The sequence below is a fragment of the Giraffa tippelskirchi genome, chromosome 7 (genome assembly GCF_054371585.1).
Source record: "Giraffa tippelskirchi isolate mGirTip1 chromosome 7, T2T-mGirTip1v1.2.pri, whole genome shotgun sequence".
NCBI classification, from domain to species: Eukaryota; Metazoa; Chordata; class Mammalia; order Artiodactyla; family Giraffidae; genus Giraffa; species Giraffa tippelskirchi.
In genome coordinates this window covers 100685933-100713686 of record NC_137281.1, presented here as the reverse complement: position 1 = coordinate 100713686, position 27754 = coordinate 100685933, and the positions used below count along the sequence as shown (strand labels likewise).

Below are 27754 nucleotides of genomic sequence, written 5' to 3'. Positions count from 1 at the left end.
CCTCCATTTCTTCACAGAGAAATCCATGTGCACGCAGAAACTCAACGATTCTCCCTCAGTCCTTACAGGTACTCCAGAGCCATCAAGAAGAGACAGTAGACCGCCGACCCCTCTCCCCACACAGAGATACTTTCCAGCCCTTCTCAGCGTATCCAGAGAGAAAGGCTCAACCTGTGCATCAAAACTTGAGCCGCGCGCGGTCCCTCAAAACTCCTGCCGGGACACAGGGACTCCGGGGACACGGACAGGACAGCCCACCCCGAGGCTTTCCACCAAGTGCTCCCCGCCAGGGCAGTAATCGAAAACCCAACCCAAGCCAGGCCTCGTCCCGGCCAGGCCTTTACGGTTTCCGGACGCTGGCCCCTTGGGCCACTTTGTGTCTGATTTCTCCGCGCCAGACTCACTGAAGGGAGAGGCGGGGACCTCGCCTTCCTTTCAGCTCACTTGACGCCTCAGGCGCCCCCTCCCGCCCAGACTCACCTCTTGCTGAGGGGCCGGACCCTCACCGCCACCCGCACTTTGGCCATCCGTCGGCCACGGCTCAAACCCCGCGGGTCTGCCCAGCTGCAGCATCCCCGGACCCAGCCCTAAGCCAAGCCAAGACCCAGCCCAGCCCCAACCTGGGTCCGGCCCCGCCTGCCCCACGCGCCTCACAGGAGGACCCCGCCCATATGCGGGCCGACGCATGGCCGGGGTGGTGCCTGCCGAGCCTCGGCCATTCCTGAGCCGGGTGGGCGGGAGGACGCCTGGGCCGCCCCGCCTCGCTCCGCCCACGCGCCTCACGGGACGGCCTCTCCCACAAGCGGGCCGGAAGCCCAGCCAGGCCTGAGGAGCCTGGACCAATCCTGAGCCTCGCGGTCGGGGTGGTGTAGATCCTGGCTGGGTAAGGCTGGGTCCCGCCTGGGAGAAACTAGCTTTTGTTTTCCCAGTGTCCGAAGCACTACAAAGTCTAGTAAATTCGTTAACACAAGACAGTTTACAGAGTCTTCGTTTGTACGTTTAGTAATGTACTAAATCCTTTATTCTCTGCGTTCGCCTGATCTGTCGATTCTGTGGTTAACTTTTAGGGGCAGAAATGAAGTGGGGAACACCGATGTTTTTGCTGTTCCCTTCCTTTAAGAGGCACTGGATTCGGAGTTTAGAGTTCTCAGTGGCGAGCTTCTCTAGATTGTGCTGGAAGCTCAGCGCCACCCTGAGAGAGTTTGTGATCGTGTAGGGAATGCCATCGGACAGAACTGGTTCATTAATTCATCCAAGAAGTAGCTACTGAGTACCTGCTCAGAGTCAAGTGCTGTTCTAAGGCGCTGAGGATACAGTCCTAAACTTCGTGGAAATTAGAATCCACAGTGAAGGGAAGAGAGAGTAAATACGTGAATATATAATGTGTCGAATGGTGCTAAATGAAACTTTTTGGAAAAAGCACGGTAAGGAAATTCAGTAATGATCTCTGTGTGTATGCAGGGAGAAAGGTGCTACTTTATATAGGATTTCAGAAACTGTATGTGTGTTGGAGGGAGGAGCACTTGCAGGTATTAGTTTATGTATTTAACGAGTATTTCCTAAGTAGTCATGTATTACGATCAAGGTCATAGCAGTGAAGAAAATAGGCAAACCTCTGACCTCATGCACCTTGGTGAGAGAAACTAATAATAAGTAAAACAATTTAAGTAACATGTATATCAGATTAGCTAAGGAGTGAAAATAAAGCAGAAAGAGGGGTAGGAAGTGAGTAAGGAGGGTGTTGAAACTGTAAATAATATGGCCAGGGAAGGCCTTGAGAATGTGACACTTGACAAAAACCTGAAGGTTGTAAAAGAAGAGTGATGCTGTTCTGTGGAAGGACAGTTTCAGACACAGGGAACAGACCCTGAACTTGGTAAAAACCTGGAATGTTAGAGGAACAGTAGGAAAGCCAGTGGGGATAGCATGGGGTGACAGAGGGAGAGAATCATAGAGGTAGCGTGAGGCCATGGTAAAGCCTTTGGATTTTATTCTAGGTGAGCTGGAAAGCTACTGGACGGTGTTAAGGACAAAAGTAAAATTATTCTCAACCATAAAAAAAAAATGAAATAATGCCATTTTCTGCAACATGGATGGACCAAGAGATTGTCATACTGAGTGAAGTAAGTCAGACAAAGACAAATAACGTATGATATCACTTATAGGTGGAATCTAAAAAAGTGGTACAAATGAACTTAGTTACAAAACAGAAATAGAGTTATGGATGTAGAAAACCAATTTATGGTTATGAGGGGCAGGGAGGGAGGGAAAATTAGATATTGGGATTGGCATATCCTCACTACTATATATAAAATAGATAACTCATACAGACCCACTGTATAGCACAGGGAACTCTACTCAATATAATGACCTATATGGGAAAGAATCTAAAAAAGATGTAGGTATATGTATAACTGATTCACTTTGCTATACAGCAGAAATTAACCAACCTTGTAAATCAACTATACTCCAATAAAGATTTTAAAAATTAAAAAATTAAGTAAAATTATGTGATCTATATTTTTAAAGGTTTACTCTGTTTTGAGACTATTTTCAGGAAAGGGAAAGGATAGAAGCCCAAGAGGGACCAAGTGGAGGCTATTTTAGTACTACGGTGGCAGTAACAGAATCATGGTGATGCCTTTATATGTCAGGCATGTTCCAATAATAGTTTACCTATCTAGCCTCCTCTCTCATCTGTTTGAATGGACTCATCCCTGGAGTATTGGGACAGCTGGTTTACAATTCAAATTCACCTGGAAACCTAGTCTTCTGAATGGCTTCTCTACTCACTGTGCTTTGCAGTGGAAAGAATGGCTGTATTAGGGAAAACAGTATGAAAGTTCCTCAAAAAACTAAAAATAGAGCTACCTATGATCCAGCAATCCCTCTTCTGGGTATATATTCAAAGGAAATGAAATCACTGTTTCAAAAATATATCTGCATGCTCATGTTCATTGCAGCATTGTTTATGATTTGCCAAGATGTGGCAACAACCTAATTGTCCACTGAAGGATGAATGGATACAGAACATCTGACATATATATGTATGTATATATATATATATATATAGTGGAATATTACTCATTCATTATCGAAAAAGAAAATCCTGCCAGCTCTGACAACATAGATGAGCATTATACTGAGTTAAATAGTTCAGGCAGAAAAATCCTGTATGATCTCCCTTGTATAGAGAATCTTAAAAATCAAACTCATAGAAACAGAGTAGATAGGGAGAATGAGGATGTGTTGGTCAAAGGATACAAATGCCCAGATATAATAAGTTCTGGGATCTAATGTATAGCTGCTGCTGCTGCTGCTAAGTCGCTCAGTCGTGTCCGACTCTGTGCAACCCCATAGATGGCAGCCCACCAGGCTCCCCCCATCCCTGGGATTCTCCAGGCAAGAACGCTGGAGTGGGTTGCCATTTCCTTCTCCAATGCATGAAAGTGAAACGTGAAAGTGAAATCGCTCAGTCGTGTCCAACTGTTCGCAACCCCAAGGACTGCAGCCTACCAGGCTCCTCCGTCCATGGGATTTTCTAGGCAACAGTACTGGAGTGGGGTGCCATTGCCTTCTCCGCTTATGTATAGCAGAGTGATGTGATTTAATAATGTTGAAAATTGAAAATTGAATTTGCCAAGAGAATAAATTTTTTTTTTAGCTACTAGTTTGCTTTGTGGGTAGTATATCCATTGATCTTTTCCTTTGTTACTTGGGGCATAGTTGCTTTGTAATGTTGTCTTAGTTTCTGCTGTACAACAAAGTGAATTAGCTGTTGTTGTTGTTCAGTCACTCAGTTGTGTCAAACTCTTTGCAACCTAACGGACTACAACACACCAGGCTTCCCTGTCCTTCACTATCTCCTGGAGCTTGCTCAAACTCATGTCCATTGATTGAGTCAGTGATGCCATCCAACCATCTCATCCTCTGTCGTCCCATTCTCTGCCTGCCCTCAATCTTTCCCAGCATCAGAGTTTTTTTCAAATGAGTCAGCTCTTCGCATCAGGTGGCCAAAGTATTGGAGTTTCAGCTTCAACATCAGTCCTTCCAATGAACACCCAGGACTGATCTCCTTTAGGATGGACTGGTTGGATCTCCTTGTGGTCCAAGGGACTCTCAAGAGTCTTCTCCAACACTACAGTTCAAAAGCATCAATTCTTTGGCGCTCAGCTTTCTTTACAGTCCAACTCTCACATCCATACATGACTACTGGAAAAACCATAGCCTTGACTAGACGGAACTTTGTTGGCAAAGTAATGTCTCTGCTTTTTAATATGCTGTCTAGGTTCGTCATGGAGAAGGCAATGGCACCCCACTCCAGTACTCTTGCCTGGAAAATCCCACGGATGGGGGAGCCTGGTAGGCTGCAGTCCATGGGGTTGCGAAGAGTCGGACACGACTGAACAACTTTACTTTCACTTTTCACTTTCGTGCATTGGAGAAGGAAATGGCAACCCACTCCAGTATTCTTACCTGGAGAATCCCAGGGATGGGGGGAGCCTGGTGGGCTGCCGTCTATGGAGTTGCACAGAGTCGGACACAACTGAAGCGACTTAGCAGCAGTAGCAGCAGCAGCTAGGTTGATCATAACTTTCCTTCCAAGGAGTAAGCATCTTTTAATTTCATGGCTGCAATCACCATCTGCAGTGATTTTGGAGCCCCCAAAAATAAAGTCAGCTACTGTTTCCACTGTTTCCCTATCTATTTGCCATGAAGTGATGGGACCAGATGCCATGATCTTAGCTTTCTGAATGTTGAGCTTTAAGCCAGCTTTTTCACTCTCCTCTTTCACTTGCATCAATAGGCTCTTTAGTTCTTCACTTTCTGCCATAAGGGTGGTGTCATCTGCATATCTGAGGTTATTGATATTTCTCCCGGCAATCTTGATTCCAGCCTGTGCTTCATGCAGCCCAGTGTTTCTCATGATGTACTCTGCATAGAAGTTAAATAAGCAGGGTAACAATATACAGCCTTGACGTACTCCTTTTCCTATTTGGAACCAGTCTGTTGTTCCATGTCCAGTTCTAACTGTTGCTTCCTGACCTGCATACAGATTTCTCAAGAGGCAGGTCAGGTGGTCTGGTATTCCCATTTTTTGAAGAATTTTCCACAGTTGATTGTGATCCACTTAGTCAAAGGCTTGGGCATAGTCAGTAAAGAAGAAATAGATGTTTTTCTTAAACTCTCTTGCTTTTTCGATGATCCAGCGGATGTTGCCAATTTGATCTCTGGTTCCTCTGCCTTTTCTAAAACCAGCTTGAACATCTGGAAATTCATGGTTCACGTATTGCTGAAGCCTGGCTTGGAGAATTTTGAGCATTACTTTGCTGGTGTGTGAGATGAGTGCAATTGTGTAGTAGTTTGAGCATTTTTTGGCATTGCCTTTCTTTCGGATTGGAATGAAAACTGACCTTTTCCAGTCCTGTGGCCACTGCTGAGTTTTCCAAATTTGCTCGCCTATTGAGTGCAGCACTTTCACAGCATCATATTTTAGGATTTGAAATGGTTCAACCGGAATTCCGTCACCTCCACTAGCTTTGTTTGTAGTGATGCTTCCTAAGGCCCACTTGACTTCACATTCCAGGATGTCTGGCTCTAGGTGAGTGATCACACCATTGTGATTATCTGCGTCATGAAGATCTCTTTTGTACAGTTTTTCTGTGTATTCTTAATATCTGCAGCTTCTGTTAGGTCCATACCATTTGTGTCCTTTATTGAGCCCATCTTTGCATGAAATGTTCCCTTAGTATCTCTAATTTTCTTGAAGAGATCTCTAGTCTTTCCCATTCTGTTATTTTCCTCTATTTCTTTGCACTGGTATACATATATCTCCTCCCTATTGAAACTCCCTCCAATCTCCCTCCTCATCCCACCCCTCTAGCCCCTATTTTAGTTTCTTGAGCCATACAGCAAATTCCCGTTGGCTGTCTATTTTACATATGGTAATATAAGTTTCCATGTTACTCTTTCCGTACATCTCACCCTCTTCTCCCCCTCCCTATATCCGTATGTCTGTTCTCTGTCTATTCATTGTCTGTCTGTCTGTTGTCCATTGTTGCCCTGTAAATAAATTCTTCAGTACCATTTTTCTAGATTCTGTATATATGCGTTAGAATACGGTATTTATCTTTCTCTTTCTGACTCACTTCACTCTGTATAATAGGTTCTAGGTTCATCGACCTCATTAGAACTGACTCAAACGTGTTCCTTTTTATGGCTTAGTAATATTCCATTGTGTATATGCACCACAACTTTATCCATTCGTCTGTCAATGGACATCTAGGTTGCTTCCATGTTCTAGCTATTGTAAATAGTGCTGCAATGAACAATGGATGCATGTGTCTCTTTCAATTTTGGTTTCCTCAGGGTATATGCCTAGGAGTGGGATTGCTGGGGTTTATGGTGGTTTTATTCCTAGTTTATTAAGGAATCTCCATACCATCTTCCATAGTGGTTGTATCAGTTTACATTCCCACCAACAGTGCAAGAGCATTCCCTTTTCTCTGCACCCTCTCCAGCATTTATTGGTTTTTTTTCATGTGGGCCATTCTGACCAGTGTAAGGTGATGTCTCATTGTAGTGTTGATTTGCATTTCTTTAATAATGAGTAATGTTGAGCATCTTTTCATGTGTTTGTTAGCCATCTATATGTCTTCTTTGGAGAAATGTCTGTTTAGGTCTTTTTCCTACTTTTTGATTAGGTTGTTTGTTTTTCTGGTATTGAATTGTATGAGCTGCTTGTATATTTTGGAAATTAATCCTTTGTCAATTGTTTCATTTGCTATTATTTTCTCCCATTCTGAGGGTTGTCTTTTCACCTTGCTTATAGTTTCCTTTGCTGTGCAAAAGCTTTTAAGTTTAATCGGGTCCCACTTGTTTACTTTTGTTTTTATTTCCGTTACTCTAGGAAGTGAGTCATAGAGGATCTTGCTTTGATTTATGTCATCGAGTGTTCTACCTATGTTTTCCTCTAAGAGTTTCATAGTTTCTGGTCTTACATTTAGGTTTTTAATCCATTTTGAGTTTGTCTTTGTGTATGATGTTAGAAAGTGTTCTAATTTCATTCTTTTACATGTAACTGTCCAATTTTCCCAGCACCGTTTATTAAAGAGGCTCATTGACTTTTGATTCAGCTCCAGTAGCCTCTGCTAGCTTCCTTTATTTCTGACATGACAGGAAGTTTCAGGTACATCTTGAACATGTTCCAAGTGTGATGTAGGCCTTTTCTTCAAGGATTTCTGGTCCCTTTTATGTCTTTATTTTATTTTTTAATTAAAAAAATTTAAATTGCAATAATTTTATAAATTTTTGTAACATATAATTGACATATTATATTAGTTTATGTAAGGCCATGAAATAAGATAAATTTAAGAGGATTGAAACTATATCAGGCATCTTTTCTGGCCACAATGGTATGAAACTAAAAGGCAATTATAAGAAGAAAACTGGAAAATTCACAAATACGTGATTAAACAAATGCTACTGAATAACTAATGGGTCAGAAAAGAAACCAAAGAAAAAAATGTAAAAACTGTAAGACAAAAGTAACAAACATAATAAACATAACAAAACTTATGAAATACAACAAAACAGCTGTAAGAGGGACATTCATAGCAAAAAAATGCCTACTATAAGAAATAAGAAATATCTCAGAATAACCTACTTTTGCACCTGAAGGACTAGGAAAAAAATTTCATTTCCATGCTTTTTAGTTTATACTATACATGCTATATATACAATATATTTTTTATCCTCCCCCTTTCTTACATAAGCAGTAAAATACATACTATTCTGACTTTGGTTTTGTTTGTTTGTTTGTTTTGGCCTTTTGGCTGCTCTGCATAGCTTTTGGAATCTTAATTCCCCAACCAGGGATTGAACCCGGGCCACAACGGTGAATGCACTGAGTCTTAATCACTGGGCTGCCAGGGAATTCCTGATTCTGACTTTGTTTTATACTTTATGGTGTATCCTGTGGATCACTTCCTGTCAGTATGTAGAGATATACCTCATTCCTTTCTACATCTGCATGGTTCTCTCTGTGGATGTCCATAGTTTATATTATCATTCCCTTACTAATAGCAAATTTGATTGTTTCCAGTCTTTTGGTACTAAAAGTATTCCTGATGTAAATAGCCATATGCATACATCTCTTCTTATTTTTGCCAATATGTCTTTGCAGTAGGTTCCTGAAGGTAGAATTGCTGAGTCCAAAAGGAAATGCTTATGCACTTAAGCTAAATATTCCTGTTTTCTTCTGTAGGACTTCCCTGGCTCAGAAGGTAAAGAATCTGCCTACAATGCAGGAGACCCACATTCAATCCCTGGGTTAGGAAGATCCCTTGGAGAAGGGCATGGCAACCCACTGCAATACTCTTGTCTAGAGAATTCCATGGACAGAGGAACCTGGCAGGCTACAGTCCTTGGACTCACAAAGAATTGGACACGACTGAGTGAATAACACTTTTTCTCCTCCGTAGGGGCCATATGATTGATTTTTGAATTTCCATCAGCAATACTGAGCATTCCTGTTTTTCCAGCCTCATCAGCAGGCTATCTCAACAAGCTTTTGACTTTATGCCAATTAGATAGGTGAGAAAAAAGCACCTCAGAAGTTTTAATCTGAATTTCCTTTGTTAGAATTGAAGTTACACTGTTCTGTGATTTAACCAAGCTAGCTTTCTCCCTCTGGACTCCTTAAAGTGACCTCATTGTGATTTATAAGGTAAAATTTCAGGGAATCCAAAATGGTTTCCTTAACTAAGTTCCATCATATCCAGTTCATATTTTTGGAACATTCTGCCTGAAGGAATAAAAGGAATAGCTTAGAAAGGGAGTTATCAAAATCATCTTTGTTTGGGTTCTATCTAATAACAGCAATGACTTTAAATTATTATGTACTAGCGACTGATTGGTTTTTACACATTATCTTGTTTACTCTTCCCAAGAATCCATGAAGTAGGTACTGTTATCATCTCATTTCAGAGATGAGGAAAGTGAGACTGATACTAAATTAGTTAGAAAGAATATACAGCTAGTAAATAGTGGAACTTGGATTTTCAAAACCAGATCTAATTTGCCTTTGCTATTATTACTCTCCGTAATATAGTAGCTAAAGACAAGCCCTGTCTCTAAATCTCTGAATTTGGTGTTGGAGATGGAAAGAATATAAGATGAGCTTGGAGAGAAAAGGCATCTCAGATTACTGATACACTATTCAGTGATTCCCACCTATTATCAGGTTTTCTGCAGAAAGCCTTCCATCCTGCAAAGTTTTTCAAGTAAATCTTTATTGACCAAAGTAAAATTTTTATGCCTCACAAAAGCTAAAACTCAGAAAAGAAAATGTAAGTTACAGAAAATATTATTAGTATCTACTAATCAAAAATAAGTGTATGTTGCCATCTTGAGGTAAATTAATTTTTGACAAGGAAGCATATTGAGTCTGTGTAGGGTCTCTTTGAAAATGGTTGAGAAAGGAAAAAGAAAAGGCAAAATAAAAAGAACTCTAGAACGTGATCCACTTATCTTGAATTACACTAATTTTTAAGATAAACTTAATTACATGAGTAGATTCCCCAAATTGCAGAATAAATCTCATATAAATTCATGTTTTACAGGGATTAACTCAGGAAATTCCATAATACATTAATTTTATTAATATCTCAACTCTATATTTTGCATGTCAGGAAACCCTTCGGGTTTTCCTGTTCCTCAGACTATTTTCCTAACGATATGGAACGTTGAGAGGATAACAGGGGTCAGGTTGGCAGAATCACAGATCAGAGCAAGGGGTAAAATAAGAAAAATGCTGGAAAAATCAGGCAGCAACTCAAATTTCTTCAGAATGGTCTTCATGAAGTAGCATCATTCTTGTGTTAGAAGTGAATTCACAACTCTCACACACCTAGTGTAAGTAGAAAAATATTCAGAACTATTTTTGTTTGGATTTTATTGATAGTATCTGGGGCTTCCCTTGGGCTTCCCCAGTGGCTTAACGGTAAAGAATCTGCCTACAATGCAGGAGACACAGGAGACTCAATTCAATCCCTGGGCTGGGAAGATCCCCTGGAGGGCATGGCAACCCACTCCAGTATTCTTGTCTGGAGAATCCCATGGACTGAGGAGCCTGGTAGGTTACAGTTTACAGGGCCACAAAGAGTCAGACACTACTGGAGCAACTGAGCACCCACGCATGAGGCTTCCCCTGGTAAAGAATCTGTCTGCCAATTCAGGAGACGCAAGAGCCATGGGTTGGGAAAATCCCCTGGAGAAGGAAATGGCAACCCACTCCAGTATTCTTTCCTGGGCAATCCCGTGGGCAGAGGAGCCTGGTGGGCTACCGTCCATAGGGCTCCAACAGTCAGACCCGACTTAGTGACTAAACAACATAGATAGTATCTACATGTCTAGAAGCTGGGGGAAAAGAACAACTGATCCACACTTACTGACTTCAGCATAGTACTAAATTAAGTTTTTCTCTTTGTAGTAGACCCTCAGTCTCAACTTACCTGAAGCTTTTGTAAATCAGATAACCTGTATCCTTATACTTTAACTGTGTATACTAAATAAAGAATCTGTCCTTTCAATACAGAATTCAGACAAGGACCACAAAATTTTAGTTAGAAACTAAAGGTTTATTTATTTTGAAAAAGACAAAAAAAGGCAAAAATAATACTGAAAACAATCATAGATCAGTAACTGTGACATGCAAAAAATATATACTCATATATACATATATGAAATTACATGAAGAAAATGCTTAGTAGGATGTTTGAAACCAAGAATGGGCTTGAACTGATTTCTAATGAAATACAACTAAAGTTTTGCTTAAAGTGTCTAGGCAATGTTCAGCAATATTCAAGACATTATGACAACTCTTCTATACCCCTTTTGCAAAGGTCAGCAAAACAGGCTTCAAAACATGTTGTTTTAGCAGGATAGTTTTGGGTAATGATACTGTTTCCTTATGGACAATTACTTAACTCATCCACTATGTTGAGGTCTTCTTGTCTTTAAAAGTATGCTGAATAAAATGATAAGTGAACTCCGGTGATACAGAGAATGCAACAGTATAAAAATACTGAAGCATACATTTAAAGCAAAAGAGAACCCTAAGTCTGAAAAAAAGCCAAGAGTAGTTTTACTCCTGATACAAATAAATACATCCTCAGACTTAGGATACCAGTCTCTTTTATATGCATAATAAACTTTGATATGTAAAATATCTGAGCAATTTGTGAGGTAAAACCTCTCAAAGTTTTACCATAATGTGCCTTTTTCTTTTCTTTGCTCTACTTTGCTTTTTGGCCTGTTCCTAAGGCTGCCAGTGAATACCCTCTGGAACTGCCTCATGTGGCGGGTCCCCAAAACCCCTCTCCCTGCCACCTTGGTTTGATGAGGTGCTTGGAGGACTCATAGGACTCAGCACATCACTGTACTCATGGCTATGATTTACTCCAACAAAAGCATTCGAAGCAGAAGAGCAAAGCGAAAGGTATACAGGGCAAAGTCTGGGGGAAAACCAGGCACAAACTTCCAGAGTCCTCTGTCAGTAGAGTCCCACAGGATGTGCTTAATTCCTCCAGCAACTGAATTGTGACATGTGTGAAACGTTGTCTACCACAAAACCTCATTAAAGATGCAGTGCCAAAAACAAACAAACAAAAACAAAAGATGCAGCGCCAGGGAATTCCCTGGCAGTTCAGTGGTTAGGACTCCACGCTTTCACTACCAACAGCCTGGGTTCAATACCTGGTCGGGGAACTGAGATCCCACAAGCCACACAGCAGGGCCAAAACAATACAAAACAAAGAAACAAGCTGTGCCAGCCAGGGTTGTTATTGTGGGCTATTTACATAGGTACATCCTGCCTAGCATATATCCAAATTCTAGATTCCGAGGATGAAAGCATGTGTCAGCACAAACCACACTGTACAAACACCTTAGTTACAGCAAGCAACTCTAACTGACGAGAGTGGGAACCCTCTTGAAATCTAAGTTTCCAGATGCCAGCCAAGGTCCAACTTTACAAGCAGGCCTTTCAAAGGAACGAAGTCTGGTCTGCTGTTATTCTTTTGTACACTTAGTGACAATCCCACAGGAATAATCAACATACTTTCAGATTCTAGACTCTTCTAATTCAAAAGCATGCATTTTTTAAAAACATAATCAAGTCTGCTGCCTACTATATGGTTAATGCACTCATGTTAATAAATTGCCATACTTATATTTGAGTTTTATTGAAAAGTGGAATAAAAATACATGGAAAACAAAAGAAAATTCAGTTTTGTCTTAATTAACTTGGAATCTTAGTATTTCAGTATAAAGAGGGCTCTTTCAGTTTGGCTAGTGGCAAAGTCTATAAATACCTGTGTTATAATTGACTAGAAATGGGCTTCACACAATTACATATAATTAAATAAAAATAAACAGCTGATAATTACTTGATATTAATAGTCTGAACATTAACTTTAGAAGTAAGAGGTAAAGGAGGCACTATAGCATCATGTGTATGAAGAGAATTTTTTTCAGCTAATATTTTGGGGATATAAGAGGAAACTTCCTTTTGTTGTTCTCGCCACTTGAGTATATCCTCTGCCAGTTCTTCTGTCTCAGTCACCAAAATATCCATCTTTGCTAAAGCTGTGCTCTGTAACATATGAAAGAAGGGGAAAACAGGAGAGAAATCATGTCTATTATTAATACATCATTATTGTATCATAATAATTATGACACCAAAAGTTAACAACTGATCTTTTCCAGCCTCTTAATACAAAGGCTCCTTAAATCTCCTACACATTCCTTTTCTTTGTGAGCTCAACTCTCCTTTGTCTTCACTGATCACCTTCATGCAGATGACACTCAGTCTATACGGTCAAACTATAATCTTCCTAAAGTTCAGTCCTACATTTCAGTTTTCTGGAAATCTCCATCTAGATGCATATTCAGTATCTCAAACTCAATTTAACTACAGTTCAACAAACCATGACTAAACATTAACTCTCTGTATAAGACATGTCAGAAAACAAACTTGTTGGTTTCTTTAATCTCTTGATACTACTCATCCTCAAGTCCCCAAGGCTAGAAACTTCATTCCTTGGGTGTGTCGCTTGTCCAAATAGTAGCCACGTGATAGAAATTTGATCTCCAGAATCTAAAATAATCAACACAATCCTTTGTATTCAGATGCTTTAAATCTTTTATCTGAACAACTATATTTATTCTCCAAGTTTCTCTGCCTTTGGTTCCTCTGCCTAGTTCTTTAACCCACAGCTCATCAAATTTTAATGTGTACAGAAATCACCTGAGGAACTTGTTAAACTATAGATTGGGATTCTGAAGGTCTAAGGTGAAGGAGTTCTGCATTTCTAACAAGGTTCCAGGTGATGCTGATGCTATGCCCATACTGGGGAGTGACAAGGCTCAGTCTACCCAGTTATTTTCTCCATGATTAAACTACAGTTCTGATTAAGTAAATCAACCCTCTGTGCACTTCTCTAAAAACAAATGAAAAAAACATCCAACCATTCCCAAATACTCAAAGTCTAAACTTCTTAGTCTGATTTTCAAAATATTCCATGAACTAACCCTGAGCCAATCTCCCTCTCAATACCCTTAAAAATCAACTGAAGTACCATTCTTCCCTCAAACTACCTACGCTCTCTAATTTTCATGTCTTGCCTCAAACTGCTGCTTTTGGCTGAGCTACTCTTTTTCATTGATTCTTCAAAATGCAGCTTGCTTCTAACGCCTATTTAAAACTTTACTGAAGTATTCCTACTTCCTATTCTATTCCCAATCTTCTTAAAATGAAAGTAATCACCCCTTTTTCTGTACTTAATAGATAGCATCATCTTTATCATTCTCTGCTGTACTCACTGTGCAAATATAATACTATAAAGAAGAAAGTATCTTATACTTTCTCTCACCAAACCTTGAAAATCTGAGGGAAGGGATTGGTCATATCTGTTTCTCTCTCATGATACAAACAGCATAGTTCCTTGCACAATGAAGATAACACATTTATTAAATATTAGAATAAAACAAGGTAAAATGACTTATAAATTTTAAAAAAGGCACCCTGATTAAAAAAATAATTCACTGATAATATTAGCCATCAAAAAGTTAAACAGGGAGATCACACATTTGAGATTCTAGTATAAAAGAACCAATGATAGTTATAAGCAAGGTGAAAGGAGATGATGAAGTACCTAAATGCCATTGGTAATACTCACCATTTTCTTTAGATCTGCATCTAAATGAGGGATATTTCTAATTGTTTCAAGATGATCCTCTAATCTCTCGATGAAAGTTACTGCCAATTCCAGCAAATGCACCATGTATCTGAAGGAGAGAGAAAAAAAAAGTCAACTATTTTTTTTTCCAGTTCAGATATTTTGTGTTTTCTTTTTTCCCTTTAATTAGAACTTTTAATATGAAATAAGAGAATTACAATCTACCCAATGAGTCATTAATAACCTTTCTGCATTCATGGAAATATCAGTGATAAAAAAGGTCCTTCTCTTTCATTTTAAACAGGAATTAGCTTGTCATCCAAACAGAAAAACAGTAAGAGACAACACTAATTGTATCTAATGTTACCTAATGTTAGACAAACATGAAAGTTAATAATTTTCTCACATAAGTAAAAAAATTTCTCTAGGTAAAACCTCATTCCATTTCAATCCACTTATTCTTGGTGACGGGTGAAGACAACAAAGATAAATGTGCTTCACTGAAATAGCCTATACATGAAACTACTTTGAATCTTTGCATTTGCAAAATGCCTTCAAATTATAACTTAGTTCTTCTGATATTTATAATGTATAGTATATACATTAATGATATTTTACTATACTGAATATATTCACAAGCATGGGATTTGTATATCTATTAATTGACTGTAAGGTAAAAGATTTGATACTTAAGAAGAAATACTGGGTCTTCCCTGGTGGTCCAGCCGTTAAGACTCTGCACTCCCCAATGCAGGGGGCCTGGGTTCCATCCCTGGTCAGGGAACTAGATCCTGCATGCCACAATTAAAGATCCTGTATGCTGTAACTAAGACCTGTCATAGCCAAATAAATAAATTTTTTTTTTAAAAAAAGGAAATATTGATCAGCTCAGGGTCGGTTAGTAAGACACTGGTATCAGATCCCCAGATGCCTGCTTTTTAATTGTATTATTAATAATAACCTACACCTTCAATTTGATACTTCCATACTCCTTTGAGAAAAAGAGAGCATGCCCCTTCTATGGATTGGGAAACAAAGGTAAAAACTTAAGTCATTTGCCCATGGCTTTGAGGCATACAGTCAGCACAGGTGAGATCAGAATTGTAATTTTCCTCCTTTTAGTTGACCCTGTGTTCATCTGTCCCTGCTTAAACTCCTCCAACAGAATTTTTATATAGAGATATTAACATAATAATAAATTTACATCACAGAAAACTGTCTATACACAATAAAAATGATTTTATCCACCTTACTATGTTATGAATCTAATTTCTTTCATTAAAATCATTATAATTTCCAAGACACTGGGCAAAAGAAAAGCCTTTCTCTTCAGCATTGCTATAATTCTTTAAAAGTAAAGGGTTTTCTTTCTGGTTTAATGTATCAGCATTAATAATAATGTTAATAGATACAATCACTCATACAAACTGTTCAATGAATTATGCTATGAAATAATTACTAAACAAAAACTACACTCAGGAAACATGTAACTGTTAATGTCTACTTTGTAGTCTAACCGGTGATAAACAGCTTCAATAGGCAAGTTTCCTTGGCACATGGGTTTCAACAGTCTTTGCTTGAGGGACCGCTTTTCTTTTAGCACTGCTTCCAAATGATTATTCATGCTTTGCAGACTATGACACTTCTGAGCTACACAAACCAGAGTCAGAATTTATAGTTAGCAACAGGACAAGTTTTGAAATCACTATCAACATCAAAAATCAATCCCACCATTTCTCTCCTAAATATCTCCCCTTTGCTATCTTTAATACCCAATACCAGTTTCACTTTTAACAATTAATATTTTCTCTTACTTTTCCAACTGACTACCCAATTTAGTGCTAAATTCTTAGTGTTTTCCAATTCTACTCCTACTTTTTATAGCCAGACCCATATTTTTCACATAAAGTCTTTGCCTCTAACATTCTATATGAACACTAAAAAGCAAACATTTGCCTTATCAGCTACTTTTATTTCAGTATTTTCCCCAGAATTCGGTTAATGGCTATCAACTGACTCTTAAATTATTTTTTAAAAATTTCAAACTTACAGAAGAGTTTCAGGAAAAGTTCACTGACTGAACTCCCATATACATTTCACCTAGACTCACCAACCAACATTTGGGTACATTTTTTCTCCTCTTTCTTTACACTCACATACATATATTTTTTCATAACCAATTTGAGAGTAAGTTGTAGATGTCGTGACCTTTTACTTCTAAAACTTCAGCATGTATTTTCCCAAATAGGAACATTCTCTAATGTAACAACAAGTGTAGTTATACAAGAGAATCAAATCACTACTATCAAATTCAGATAATTTAACATTGGTATAATACTACCAATATTTAATGCAGCCTATATTTAAACATCACCAAATATCACAATAATGTCATTTATACCAAAAAATCTTTTTTCTAATCAAATGTTCAATCCATGGTTACCCTTTGCTTTAGCTGTCATGTCCCTTTAGGATCCTTTCATCTGTAAGATTCTTCAGCCTTTGTCTTTTAAGCTCTACTGACTCTGAGGAGCTCCTACCTCGGCCACTTTTTATGCTATTTGCAATAGCTAACCCACAGGACTTTTATTTGAGCACAACAAAAAGCAGACTTTGTTAGCTTTGACATAATACCTGGAAAAATTATCATAACCTTGTAGCCTAGTGCTTATTTAAAGTAATCTTAAGAAAAAGTTGACATTCTAATGATTACTCATTTAACTAAACCACTTACCCAAAAAGGAAGGATGGACAACATCTGCTGCATCTTTTTCCAGGCTTAGGAGTTCAATTTCCAGGTTTTTCTACATTAAAAACAAAAATACCACTTAGCTTACCCGAAGTAAAGTTTAAACTTTGATTTTAAAAAAAGGACAGTCTTTAACTCAGGAATATTTAAAGGGAGCAGGAAGACGATTTGTTATGGAAGCTTTTCATTTTGGTGTTTAAGCCCTGTTGCTGCTATTGCTACTACTCATTACTACTATGATTACTACTATTATTAACTACTGCAAAGAAAAGCCTACACAGCTATGTACTAGACACCATTCTACATGCAAGAAAATTGTTGGAACCAATTAAGATGCTTTCCTTTAGTAGAAGTGGAAAGTAGAAACTCCAACAAAATTTACCTGGTAGATTTTAGCTTGAATATCTGTGATCTGCTGTAGTCTGGAGAAGTTCACAAAGCAAGAAGTTGATTTCTTAGATATATTTAACATCTCCTATTGGTAAGTGAACAGACAAAGTAGTAGTATGTCATAAAAAGTTTCTGTGTGCACTGGAATAGCATGCCCACATGTCTAAAATATGAGGATATGTCCAACACTCCCCATGAAAAATGAAGTACAGAGTAGGATAGTAGCAACGTGTACTTCCTGTTTTTAAAACCTCCACCATCACAAATCCTTTAAAAAAAAATAAGAAAAACAAACAAAATCACTTCGTACTATTTCCTAAAGCATCATGCACAACAGATTGGCACTACTGATAGTTTACCAGAGAATTCTAAGGCTGAGTTTGCTAGAGAACCATTTCTACACAAATGACCAAGACCTAGTCTATTAGGCCTTGCTGGGGCTAAAATCAAACACTCTGGGCCACAGAATCATTCATCTGATTCACTTAATGACCTCTGTTGGCTACAAGTAATTCATACTGTCTCTTTCCATATTCCTCCTCTCTCAGATAAAGGAATAGTTTCGTCCAGACATAATTATTCTTGTAAAAAGCCTACCCCCTTGCCCCACTTTCTTTATATCATTTCAGTCTGTTATATCACTTTTTAAAATTACAGGTTATCACAGAATAAGAACATTATCTTTTTTCATCCCTTGGCTTCATCCATAGTTTTTTCTATTATCCTTTTCTTTTCTAGAATGTTGGCACAGGAAAGAATTTCAGATACCATATAGACCAGGGGCTAGGAAGCTACCTCCTATGAATTAAATACAGCCCATTGCCTGTTTTTGTGTAGCTTAAGGGTTAAGAATGGTTTTTATGTTTCTTAATTGCTGGAGAAAAAAAATCAAAAGAAAATATTTTGTGACACATGGAAATTAAATGAAATTCAAATTCCAGGGTCCAGAAATAAAGTTTCACTGACACTCAACTTTGTTCATTCATTTACTTATTATCTCATGTTGTTCTCATACTAAAATAGCCTCGTTTTGACCCTATAGACCTAAAAGCCTCAAATACTTACTCTATGGCCCTTCATAGCAAAAGTTGGCTGAATGATGATAATCAATTTTATAAACACTGAGTCAAGACAATGGAAGATTCAAAGATGAATCAAACAAGCTCTCTGCCCTTAACAAGCTCATGATGGATGGTAAGGAAAAGGTATACTAGACATTGTAAATGCTCAGTAACTGTCAGTTAGTACTAACATATATGTGAGAAGGGAAAGATGAATCTGTAAACATAGTTTCCTACATAATCATGGGAGATCTTGATAGCTATGATAAGCAATCATAATGCAGAAAATGAGAGCAATTTAAAGTTTTCTGATGAAGAAGTGACACAATCATATATAATACCTATTTTAGAAATGTAAATGGAGATAGTATGGAAAATAAAATTAATGGAGATGGGGGAGGAAGGAGTGGGAAGTGACTGCTTAATGAGTATGGGGATTCCATTGGGGATAATAAAGAAAAGTTTGAAAATAGTTTCACAACATTGTGGGGGAAAAAAACCCCAACCTACTCTGGTAATGAGCCAACAACATCAAACAAACAGACAAAAAACTAGTGGAGCTGGACTGGAGGCTGGATATTTAGACAGGTGGCTGCCACAGCATACCCAGTGAGAAGATGAGACTGTGGATTAGGTCAGTAGCAGTTAAAAAGGAAAGGGAGAGAGAGATATTAGTTCCTAAGAAGGTGGAATTCATAAGTCCTAGTTGATACAGGGAATGAGGAATCAAGTCAAGTCATTAATGACTCCCAAGGATTCTGCTTCAGGTGACTGGACAGATAGTTATGCCATTCACTGAGGTAGACAATACAGGATATTTTACTGGTGGCAAACCTGAGGATTGGGGAGGTTAACTATTAGTTCAACTTTATACTACCAATGTGTCAGGGCTGAAATGAGAATACATTCAATTTGCATTTCCATTATACTGGCCTGACTCTTTCTGCTCTCTCTTAGAAGGTAAATTAAAGGTAAGAAGGTAAATTAAAGTAAAACATCTCCTATTTCTCATTGTAACTTCCTCCTTCTCTGGTACCTCTCCATCCTTCCATGTTTGTACACTAATCTTGATTGCACGTTTGCAAACTAGTAAACTCTTGGGTTCACAACAGGGTAATGGAGCTTATCCAAAAACATGCAAGAGAAATCAGAGGGAAAACAAGAATTTTCAAGAAAAGGAGAGAGGAAAGAACAGTCAAATTCCTCTAGTAAATGGAAATTTTCTGTTTTGAGGACTGTGACTTAGGAACACCTTAAAAAAAAAAAAAGCAAGGATTGGAAAATTCCAAAGTCTTTACTATTGACAACTACCATTATATATTATATGAACTTTACATGCCACTGGGCATCTGTTTAGGATATTTCTGTTTACTCTGCTGCTATGTACAAGAAGTTGAAATCCAGGACATTCATGTGCTAGACATTCATGTAAAAATCCTGATAACACTGTGGTATCTATATCTACATATCTGTTTATTCTTGTATCTGTGAGCATCCTTTCTTTTTTTCTCTGTCCTTTCTTCTTCATACTGAATTCTAGCTGGGGACATTAAAAGGGAGGCAGCGTAACAGAGAGGCTCTAAAATGGGAGTGAGGTGCGGAAGAGAGCAGTACACAGACAGAAAATTGACTATGTGTGTATGTATGTGTAGTACTCTTCCTTTCTATTAGAAAATAGATTCTGAGGGGGTTTTGTATGTCCAGACCCTTATCTCATGTATTGCCAGTAGAGGGAGCTCAGATCAAGGTGCTGTGACTCAAGTTTGCGGGAATAATATCTAGGATGTAAGGACTTCTGGAAAATCCCATGGACAGAGGAGCCTGGTAGGCTGCAGTACATGGGGTCGCCAAGAGTCACAACTGAGCGACTTCACTTTCAGTTTTCACTTTCATGCATTGGAGAAGGCAATGGCAACCCACTCCAGTGTTCTTGCCTGGAGAATCCCAGGGATGGCAGAGCCTGGTGGGCTGCTGTCTGTGGGGTTGCACAGAGTCGGACACGACTGAAGCAACTGAGCAGAGTAGAAGGACTTCTGTGGTGGCTCAGACAGTAAAGAATCTGCCTGCAATGCGGGAGACTGGGTTTGATCCCTGGGTCAGGAAGATCCCCTGGAGAAGGGAAAGGCTACCCACTCCAATGTTCTTGCCTGGATATTTCCATGGACTGAGGAACCTGGAGGGATACAGTCCATGGTATTGCAAAGAGTGGGACACGACTGAAAGACTAAGACTTTCACAAGGCCACTAAGAAAAACATCAACAACCTCAGATATGCAGATGATACCACTCTAATGGCAGAAAGTGAAGAGGAACCAAAGAGCCTCTTGATGGGGGTGAAAGAGGACACTGAAAAAGCAGGCTTAAAACTCAACACTCAAAAAACTAAGATCATGGCATCCAGTCCCATCACTTCATGGCAAATAGATGGGGAAAAATTGGAAACAGTGACAGATTTTATTTTCTTGGGCTCCAAAATCAGTGTGGACAGTGACTGCAGCCATGAAGTTCAAAGATGCTTGCTCCTTGGAAGGGAAGCTATGACAAACCTAGACAGAGTATGAAAAAGCAGAGACATCACTTTGCCGACAAAGGTCCGTATAGTCCAAGTTATTGTTTTTCCAGTAGTCATGTATGGATGTAAGAGTTGGCTGAGCACCAAAGAATCCATGCTTTTGAATTATGGTGCTGGAGAAGACTCTTGAGAGTCCCTTGGACTGCAAGGAGATCAAACCAGTCAATCCTCAAGGAAATCAATCCTAAATATTCATTGGAAGGACTGATGCTGAGCTGAAGCTCCAATACTTTGGCCACCTGATGCAAAGAGCCGACTGGAAAAGACCCTGATGCTGGCAAAGACTGAAGGCAGAAGAGGAAGAGGATGGCAGAGGATGAGATGGTTAGCTAGCATCACCAATTCAATGGACATGAATTTGAGCAAACTCTGGGAGACAGTGAAGAACAGAGAAGACTGGCAGGCTGCAGTCCCTGGGGTCACAGAGTAAAAACAACAACAACAGGGCATAAGCCAAAGCAGTATCCCGTGTTATCCTATAGACAATTAACCCTACCTTTCTTTCACTAAACCATTCTCCAATGGACAGATCAAAACAGAACAAAGCTTCAATAAGCTATATTTTCTAGAAGCATTGTATCATATCACATCACACAGTTTTAAGCATCACTCTTAATTTTTAATGCACATGGGATGATGTGTACTTAATGGACAGACTGTTTAAAGGGATCATATAATACATCATTCTGAAAGAATGATAAATCCTTATAATAAAAATAGGTTTTCGTATGTAAAGTTTGCTTAAAGTAGAATCATGCTACAAATCTGAGAAGTTTCCTCATTGGATCTAGCTGTGTAGTTAAGATTATAAGATGGTCTTAAGGAGCTATGGATTGGCAGATCTTACCTGTAGGCAAAACAAGTATGTCTAATTAGCCTTACTTGAAGGACACAAGGAAGATCCTCCCCAAAGCAATCACCAGCCTAACTCACCAGAGACTTATTCCCTTGGTTTATCTTCTACCAATGCATTCTAGTCTGACAAATCCCAAATGTCTTATAGTATGAATTTATCAAATTACTTTGTTACAGAACTGGACTTTATAAGTTGTCTGCCTCTGTGACCCCAAGGTCTGCAGCATGCCAGGCTTCCCTGTCCTTCACCATCTCCCAGAGCCCTAGACAAGTTGGTAGGAAGAAAACACAGGAGAGAAGTGAGGAAGATGAGAATTGGGGAGTGCTGTGGTTATGTTTTGCCATTCATATCCAGGCCTTTCGGGTCTTTCTCGCCAATAACCCCCTCCCCACCCCCCAGCCCCCCGACTCCCTAGCCTGTAAAGATGCGTGCTTCCTTTGGCGCCCTCCTGGACCCAGCGCTTCGTAAGACTTCAATATTTTACAGGACGAGCATCGTTTAGGAACGTCCGTTTTAACTATCTACCCATTATTTCCCAACCCCGCCATCCATACAATCTAGAGGCTGTTATCACTGGATTGAAAAAAGGCGGGGAAACATTAGTTTTATTATCGCCCACGAACTGACCTGAGATATCTCGCCTGCCAGACACTTGAAACACCATCTACTCAGAGCCCCACTTTTGCATAACCCACCGCGGACCAGTCACTTCTGCCAGCAAGCAGCCCTATCGGCCTCCAGCCGGCACCCTCACACCCACTCCGGCAGCCAGCACCACCACCTCATAGCCAGTTTCTGTTGCCACTGAGTACACCTCCTTAATGACGCCATCGTCCCCAAGCACCTGAGTGACCAACTCCGATGTAATGAAATGGCCCAGCAGTAGCCCAGCAGCGTTCGGCGCGGTAGCCGGGTCCCAGGGGCTCGCCGTGGCCATGGCTGAGAGCCACCTTCCCGGGTGGCGCGCAGAGTGAGTGGAACTCACCGCGCGCCTCGATGACGTCACAGGGCGTTTCCGCCCGTGCGGAAGCCTGGGCAGCGCATCCCAGTGAGCGCGGATCCCGGGTCTTTCCCTGCCGAACCGGCCGTGAGCTGAGCGGCAGGAGGCGAGTTCGGGGATCCCTGATCTTCCCTCGACTCCTAGCAGCGTCTCGCCTCGGATCAGCTGCAAAATCGGCAGGGCCTGGTGTTCTTCTCTTTCTTTCTTGCCACTCTTGAGCTGGCCTCCAAGATCCTGGGATCGGGAGGAGGTGACAGCTGGGGATTGAGACGCAGCCGGGAGGCCGACGGAGTGGCTGGGTGCCGTCTAGAACCGAGTGGTGACAGCTGCGCTTCCTTCCCGCAAGGACCTGAGCCTTGGCGCTAGGATGGGAAACAGTGCCCTCCGCGCTCATGTGGAAACCGCGCAGAAAACTGGTGTCTTTCAACTTAAGGACCGTGGGCTGACCGAGGTGAGAACTGGGAGGGATCCGACCAAGGAGTGTAAAGGGAGAGGGACGGCGGGCGGTGAAGTTAATAGGTAAGAGATTCTCTGCTCTGAGAACCCCTTTCTTCAGTTCCCCTCAGAGTTGCAGAAGCTGACAAGCAATCTCAGGACCATCGACTTGTCCAACAACAAGATTGAGAATCTACCGCCTATGGTCATAGGGAAGTTCACTCTGCTGAAGAGCCTCTCCTTGAACAATAACAAATTGAGTATGGCTTTTGCTCCTGGGAATTTTGCTAGTGATCGGCTTTAAGAAGGGTGGTTTTTCTCTTGGAATAGAGTTTGGAGTATAATTATAATGTTATTAAACTGGTATTCAACTAAATGTATCAGAATCTAACAACAACAAAAAAGGTGGGGTTTTTTGCTTGTTTGTTTTCTTACAAGCTTCTGGGAACTCCAGACGCAGGAGAATGGCAGAATCCTCGAGGCTTTCTGTCTCTTATAATTACACCTATAAGCCTCCTCTGGTGGGGTAATGATTGATAAGAAGTTAATTTGGACTTGAAAGGGACTATCTTTGGAGTGTACTGTAAACAGTGTTAATTTTGCTGCTAATTTGGAAGGGCAGATGGTATGGGAAGGAGAGGGCCTTCCAGTCCCAGAAAATTGCTGTGGGATTGTGCAGTGGCTTCTTCACAAAAGGAGCCCGTTATACACATAATGTTTTCCTGCATTTTGATGGCACCTTCACCTTCTGAAGACTATGTTGGTAAAGATGCAATACTTAGAAATGGGGCAACATGTGAAATGCCTGTGCATATTAACAAGAGGCGTAACAGACTGCCTTATAGTTTTTTTAAACTTCATCAAAGGTGTTTTTCAGCTGTATTGGATTCAGGTTTTTAATTTTTTTCTTTGCTAGCTGCTCTTCCCGACGAGTTATGCAATCTGAAGAAACTGGAGACACTAAGCCTAAACAACAATCAGTTGAGAGAGCTGCCATCTACTTTTGGGCAACTCTCTGCCCTTAAGACCCTGAGCCTCTCTGGGAACCAGCTGAGAGCTCTGCCACCACAGCTGTGTAGCCTACGGCACCTGGATGTAGTGGATCTCTCCAAGAACCAGATTCGGAGCATACCCGCCACAGTTGGGGAGCTGCAGGTCATCGAACTCAACCTCAACCAGAACCAGGTCTAGAGCTTAACAGTTTTTTTCTACCATGTGTTATGTCGGTTTGCAATCTCCCGAATAACCAATTGTTCTCTACACTATATTCATGGAGAGGGGTATCAGAGGCTAGAAGAGAGATATATTCTATGGACTGGACTAATTTCAAAGCCCAACATACCATGAAGTTAGTTGAGACACTGGATGTGTTTGTTGTGTAGGTGTTCTTTGGAGGGTGGGATAGATAATGGGAGGTAATATCCAAAGTGAAACCTGTCTCAGGAACCTTGAGTTCTTCGGGTATTCCTCAAATACCTCTGATTATCTAGCAACTATGTCAGGGAACTGTCTAGGAACTGTCAGGAAGATAGAGTGGAAAAGAGGCTTAAACTCATAAGTTCTCAGAGTTGGACATCAGGGGTCATTCACTTGTCTTTTCTTTGACATGTCAAGTGTATCCTGCTTTTGCTGAAAAACCATCAGTGATAGATTTCTGTAGATCGCTCATTTCTTTGTTGGATAGCTTTAATTGTAGTATTTGAAAGTTGTTTAACTTCAGAAGCTCTTTGGTTAACATGTATCTGACTGGAGAAACAACATCTGATCTAGAAATAAAGCACAAATGATGAAATATTAATCATAGTGAGACCAGGTCGTCTTTAGTTTTCTAGTCTGTGCTTCTAAATCTGCATAGTCCATTACAGTAGCCAGTAGCCACATGGCCATTAAAATTCATTTCTTCAGCTGCACTGGCCATATTTCAAGAGCTCAGTAACCATATGTGGCTAGTGGCTACCATATTGGACACCACAGAGATGTAGGACATTCCAAAGAATGCAGTTAAGTTTTATTGGTCAAAACTATTCTAGATTGTATTGACCTTACATTAGGATGAAATTCAGTCTTTGAGGGGACTGGTCTTATCTTTTCCTTATTCTTTTATGTTCTTGAGCTTTTGGAGAAAACATTCTGAATATTTGGGGAAAAAATTGGCTAAGCAAATTGAACACCTGCTCTACATTCTTATACTCCGTTAAATCAATGGTTCTCAGGTTTTAGTGTGCATTAGAATAACCTGGACTGCTGGTTAAGAGATCATGGGGCCCCCATACTCATTGTTTCTGATTTTGTCGGTCTGGGGTAGGGCCTGAGAATTTGAGTTAACTAGGTCCTAATGAAGGTCTGAGATGATTACTAGGCTGAGTAAATATAACTAGGTGACTTGGCACATTTTAAGGGCAGAAGAGGTGAATAAGTCAAAGATAACTGCTTGGTATTGCACTCAAGAGCTAAAAGAAGAGTGGTGCTCTTGGGAATGGGCACGATGGTGAAGCATCCAAAGTATTTTATTGAAAATCAGAGACACAGGAGAGGAAATAGAGGTGAGTAGAAATGAACATAGATACATAGTTTAACAGAAGGGATAGCTTTAAGAATGAACAGGCTTTCCTAGGAGAAAGTTTAGAAAAATCAAATATTAAGTACTAGGGACTGCTGCTTGAAAAATGCCCATAGAAACAAGAAGGGAAGCCAAAAATCACGAATAATTCAAAAAATAGGAAAAAAAAACCCCACAGCACTTAGTATGTATAAGAGGGAGTTTCAAGGAAAGGATAGACAGCACAGTCAAATGCAACAGGGCATGAGGTCCATGAATCCTTGACTTTGGCAGTAAAGTGGTTGGCATCTATGTACACATAAAAGGTTGGCAGTAAATTTACCAAAATGTTTACAGTGATGGATTACAGGCAGCTGTTTTCTTTAAACTCGTGATTCTCAAATTTTCCATAATGAACAGTGCTTTTATTATCAGAGTTGTGTTTCCAGAAAGCCACTTGTGTGTTGTGTTAGTCACTCAGTTGTGTCCGACTCTTTGTGACCCCATGGACTGGGGCCCCCCAGGCTTCTCCATCTATGAGATTTTCCAGGCAAGAATACAGGAGTGGGTTGCCATTTCCCTCTCCAAAAAAAGCCACTAGTGACCTTCAAAAGTTTTTCCCCCAAAAAACTGGAGGAGTAGTAACAGAAGCTGGGTAACACGAGAGGCTTCTGGAATGAGTGGGTAGTGAGAAAACGGAGGTGGTAAAATAAAGAACTAGGACAAATAGTCAAGTAAAGATTTTTGTTTTAATTTAGTAAAAAATAATCACTATAGTGCTTGTACTTTTTCTTATTATCCTCTTAAAAAAACTGTTGTTCAATAGATATCTCAGATCTCAGTGAAGATATCTTCTTGTCCTCGTCTTAAAGTTCTTCGTCTGGAGGAGAACTGTCTTGAGCTCAGTATGCTTCCACAGAGCATCCTCAGTGATTCGCAGATCTGTCTGCTTGCTGTGGAAGGCAACCTTTTTGAAATTAAGAAACTTCGAGAACTGGAAGGCTATGATAAGGTATGTATTATTGTACTTCTGCATTTCTATTTCCTGTTCCAGAGAAGAGAAAGGTGAAGTAACCCACATGAATATTTACAGATACAGGATGTATGTACAATATAATCCTGTTTATGTCAATAGGATTTGTTCCCATATGGAGGTGGGTTCTGAGAATCAGCCAAATGCTATTGTGCCAAGATGATTTTTTTCTTTCCTCTAAACAGCTTATTGTAAAGCATCTTTACCTTTTGATAGGCTTCCTACTAGGATATAAGGGGGAAAAAACCCCACAAAACCATGTGCTTTAAATTTCCATCTAGAATAAGTAGATTTTGTAGGAAATGAAGAACCATAAAAACCTAAAGGAAAAAGAATCATAAAGTCCTAAATAACCATTTAAAAAAAAATCCTAAATAACCAATAAGTTAATAACCTTCTCAGGCATAGTAACACATAATTCTTTCATGATTTTTAGTACATGGAGAGGTTCACAGCCACCAAGAAGAAATTTGCATGATGTCCTCCAGGAGCATGGGAACTAGAGAGGACACTGACTTGGAACCTGTTGCAATCTGGCTGACTGAAAGGCTCCTGTTGTTCTCAAGGGTATCTGCTGTAAGAAGATGATACTCCAGGAGGTCACATTTCACACAGTGATCGTTTTCCTTTCCAGGGCTCATCTTAAATAAGCTAAAAGGAATCAAGAGGCAGGAAGCGTCCTCCATTTTGAGTCATGGACAGGGCAAAGGACAATGTTGATTTTCAAAACCATCACTACTTTGGCTTTAAGAAACCCAGTAGCTAGTTGCTATGTATACAGTGAAGGGATGCTGCCTGGTACCAGAATAGCTCCACACAACAGCTTGAAATTTCATGTGTTTCAGTGTGTGAGCTTTCATAAAATCAGTTGCCATTCCA

General features: G+C 40.0%; 3 protein-coding genes and 1 long non-coding RNA gene across 15 annotated transcripts in view; 2 read left to right on the top strand and 2 right to left on the bottom strand.

The window, feature by feature from the left end:
• Positions 1–951, bottom strand: part of STARD9 (StAR related lipid transfer domain containing 9) — a 118667-nt gene extending 117716 nt beyond the window's left edge. Inside the window, exon 1 of one of the 2 annotated variants that reach the window (XM_081507835.1) lies at positions 481–951. In XM_081507835.1, coding sequence (XP_081363961.1) covers positions 481–527 — 47 coding nt within the window. In that variant the 5' untranslated portion in view covers positions 528–951. The remainder of the gene's footprint in view (positions 1–480) is intronic. The other variant, XM_081507837.1, reaches the window with a different exon arrangement.
• LOC145512991 (uncharacterized) lies at positions 785–11678 on the top strand. The gene is made up of 4 exons (XR_014058987.1): positions 785–883; positions 1068–1424; positions 1998–2123; positions 8267–11678. It is a non-coding gene; the product is annotated as an uncharacterized LOC145512991 (long non-coding RNA).
• HAUS2 (HAUS augmin like complex subunit 2) lies at positions 10620–22835 on the bottom strand. Of its 9 annotated transcripts, none has more exons than XM_081507911.1 (7): positions 22713–22835; positions 22035–22130; positions 17372–17464; positions 16975–17044; positions 15758–15890; positions 14241–14349; positions 10620–12655 (listed from the first exon to the last, which is right to left on the bottom strand). In XM_081507911.1, exons 2-7 carry the CDS (start codon positions 22092–22094, stop codon positions 12446–12448), a joined length of 675 nt encoding a protein of 224 aa, XP_081364037.1. In that variant the 5' UTR covers positions 22095–22130; positions 22713–22835; the 3' UTR covers positions 10620–12445. The 9 variants fall into 9 exon arrangements, with proteins under 9 accessions (XP_081364037.1, XP_081364035.1, XP_081364039.1 ...); XM_081507909.1 differs by lacking the exon at positions 22713–22835 and adding an exon at positions 22496–22673; XM_081507913.1 differs by lacking the exon at positions 22035–22130 and having other exon boundaries at positions 22496–22835.
• LRRC57 (leucine rich repeat containing 57) lies at positions 22737–27754 on the top strand. Of its 3 annotated transcripts, none has more exons than XM_081507907.1 (6): positions 22737–22838; positions 23215–23319; positions 23425–23563; positions 24220–24488; positions 26669–26854; positions 27312–27754. In XM_081507907.1, the coding sequence occupies exons 2-6, from the start codon at positions 23236–23238 to the stop codon at positions 27351–27353; spliced, it is 720 nt and encodes a 239-aa protein (XP_081364033.1). In that variant the 5' UTR covers positions 22737–22838; positions 23215–23235; the 3' UTR covers positions 27354–27754. The 3 variants fall into 3 exon arrangements, with proteins under 3 accessions (XP_081364033.1, XP_081364032.1, XP_081364031.1); XM_081507906.1 differs by having other exon boundaries at positions 22737–22974; XM_081507905.1 differs by having other exon boundaries at positions 22737–23118.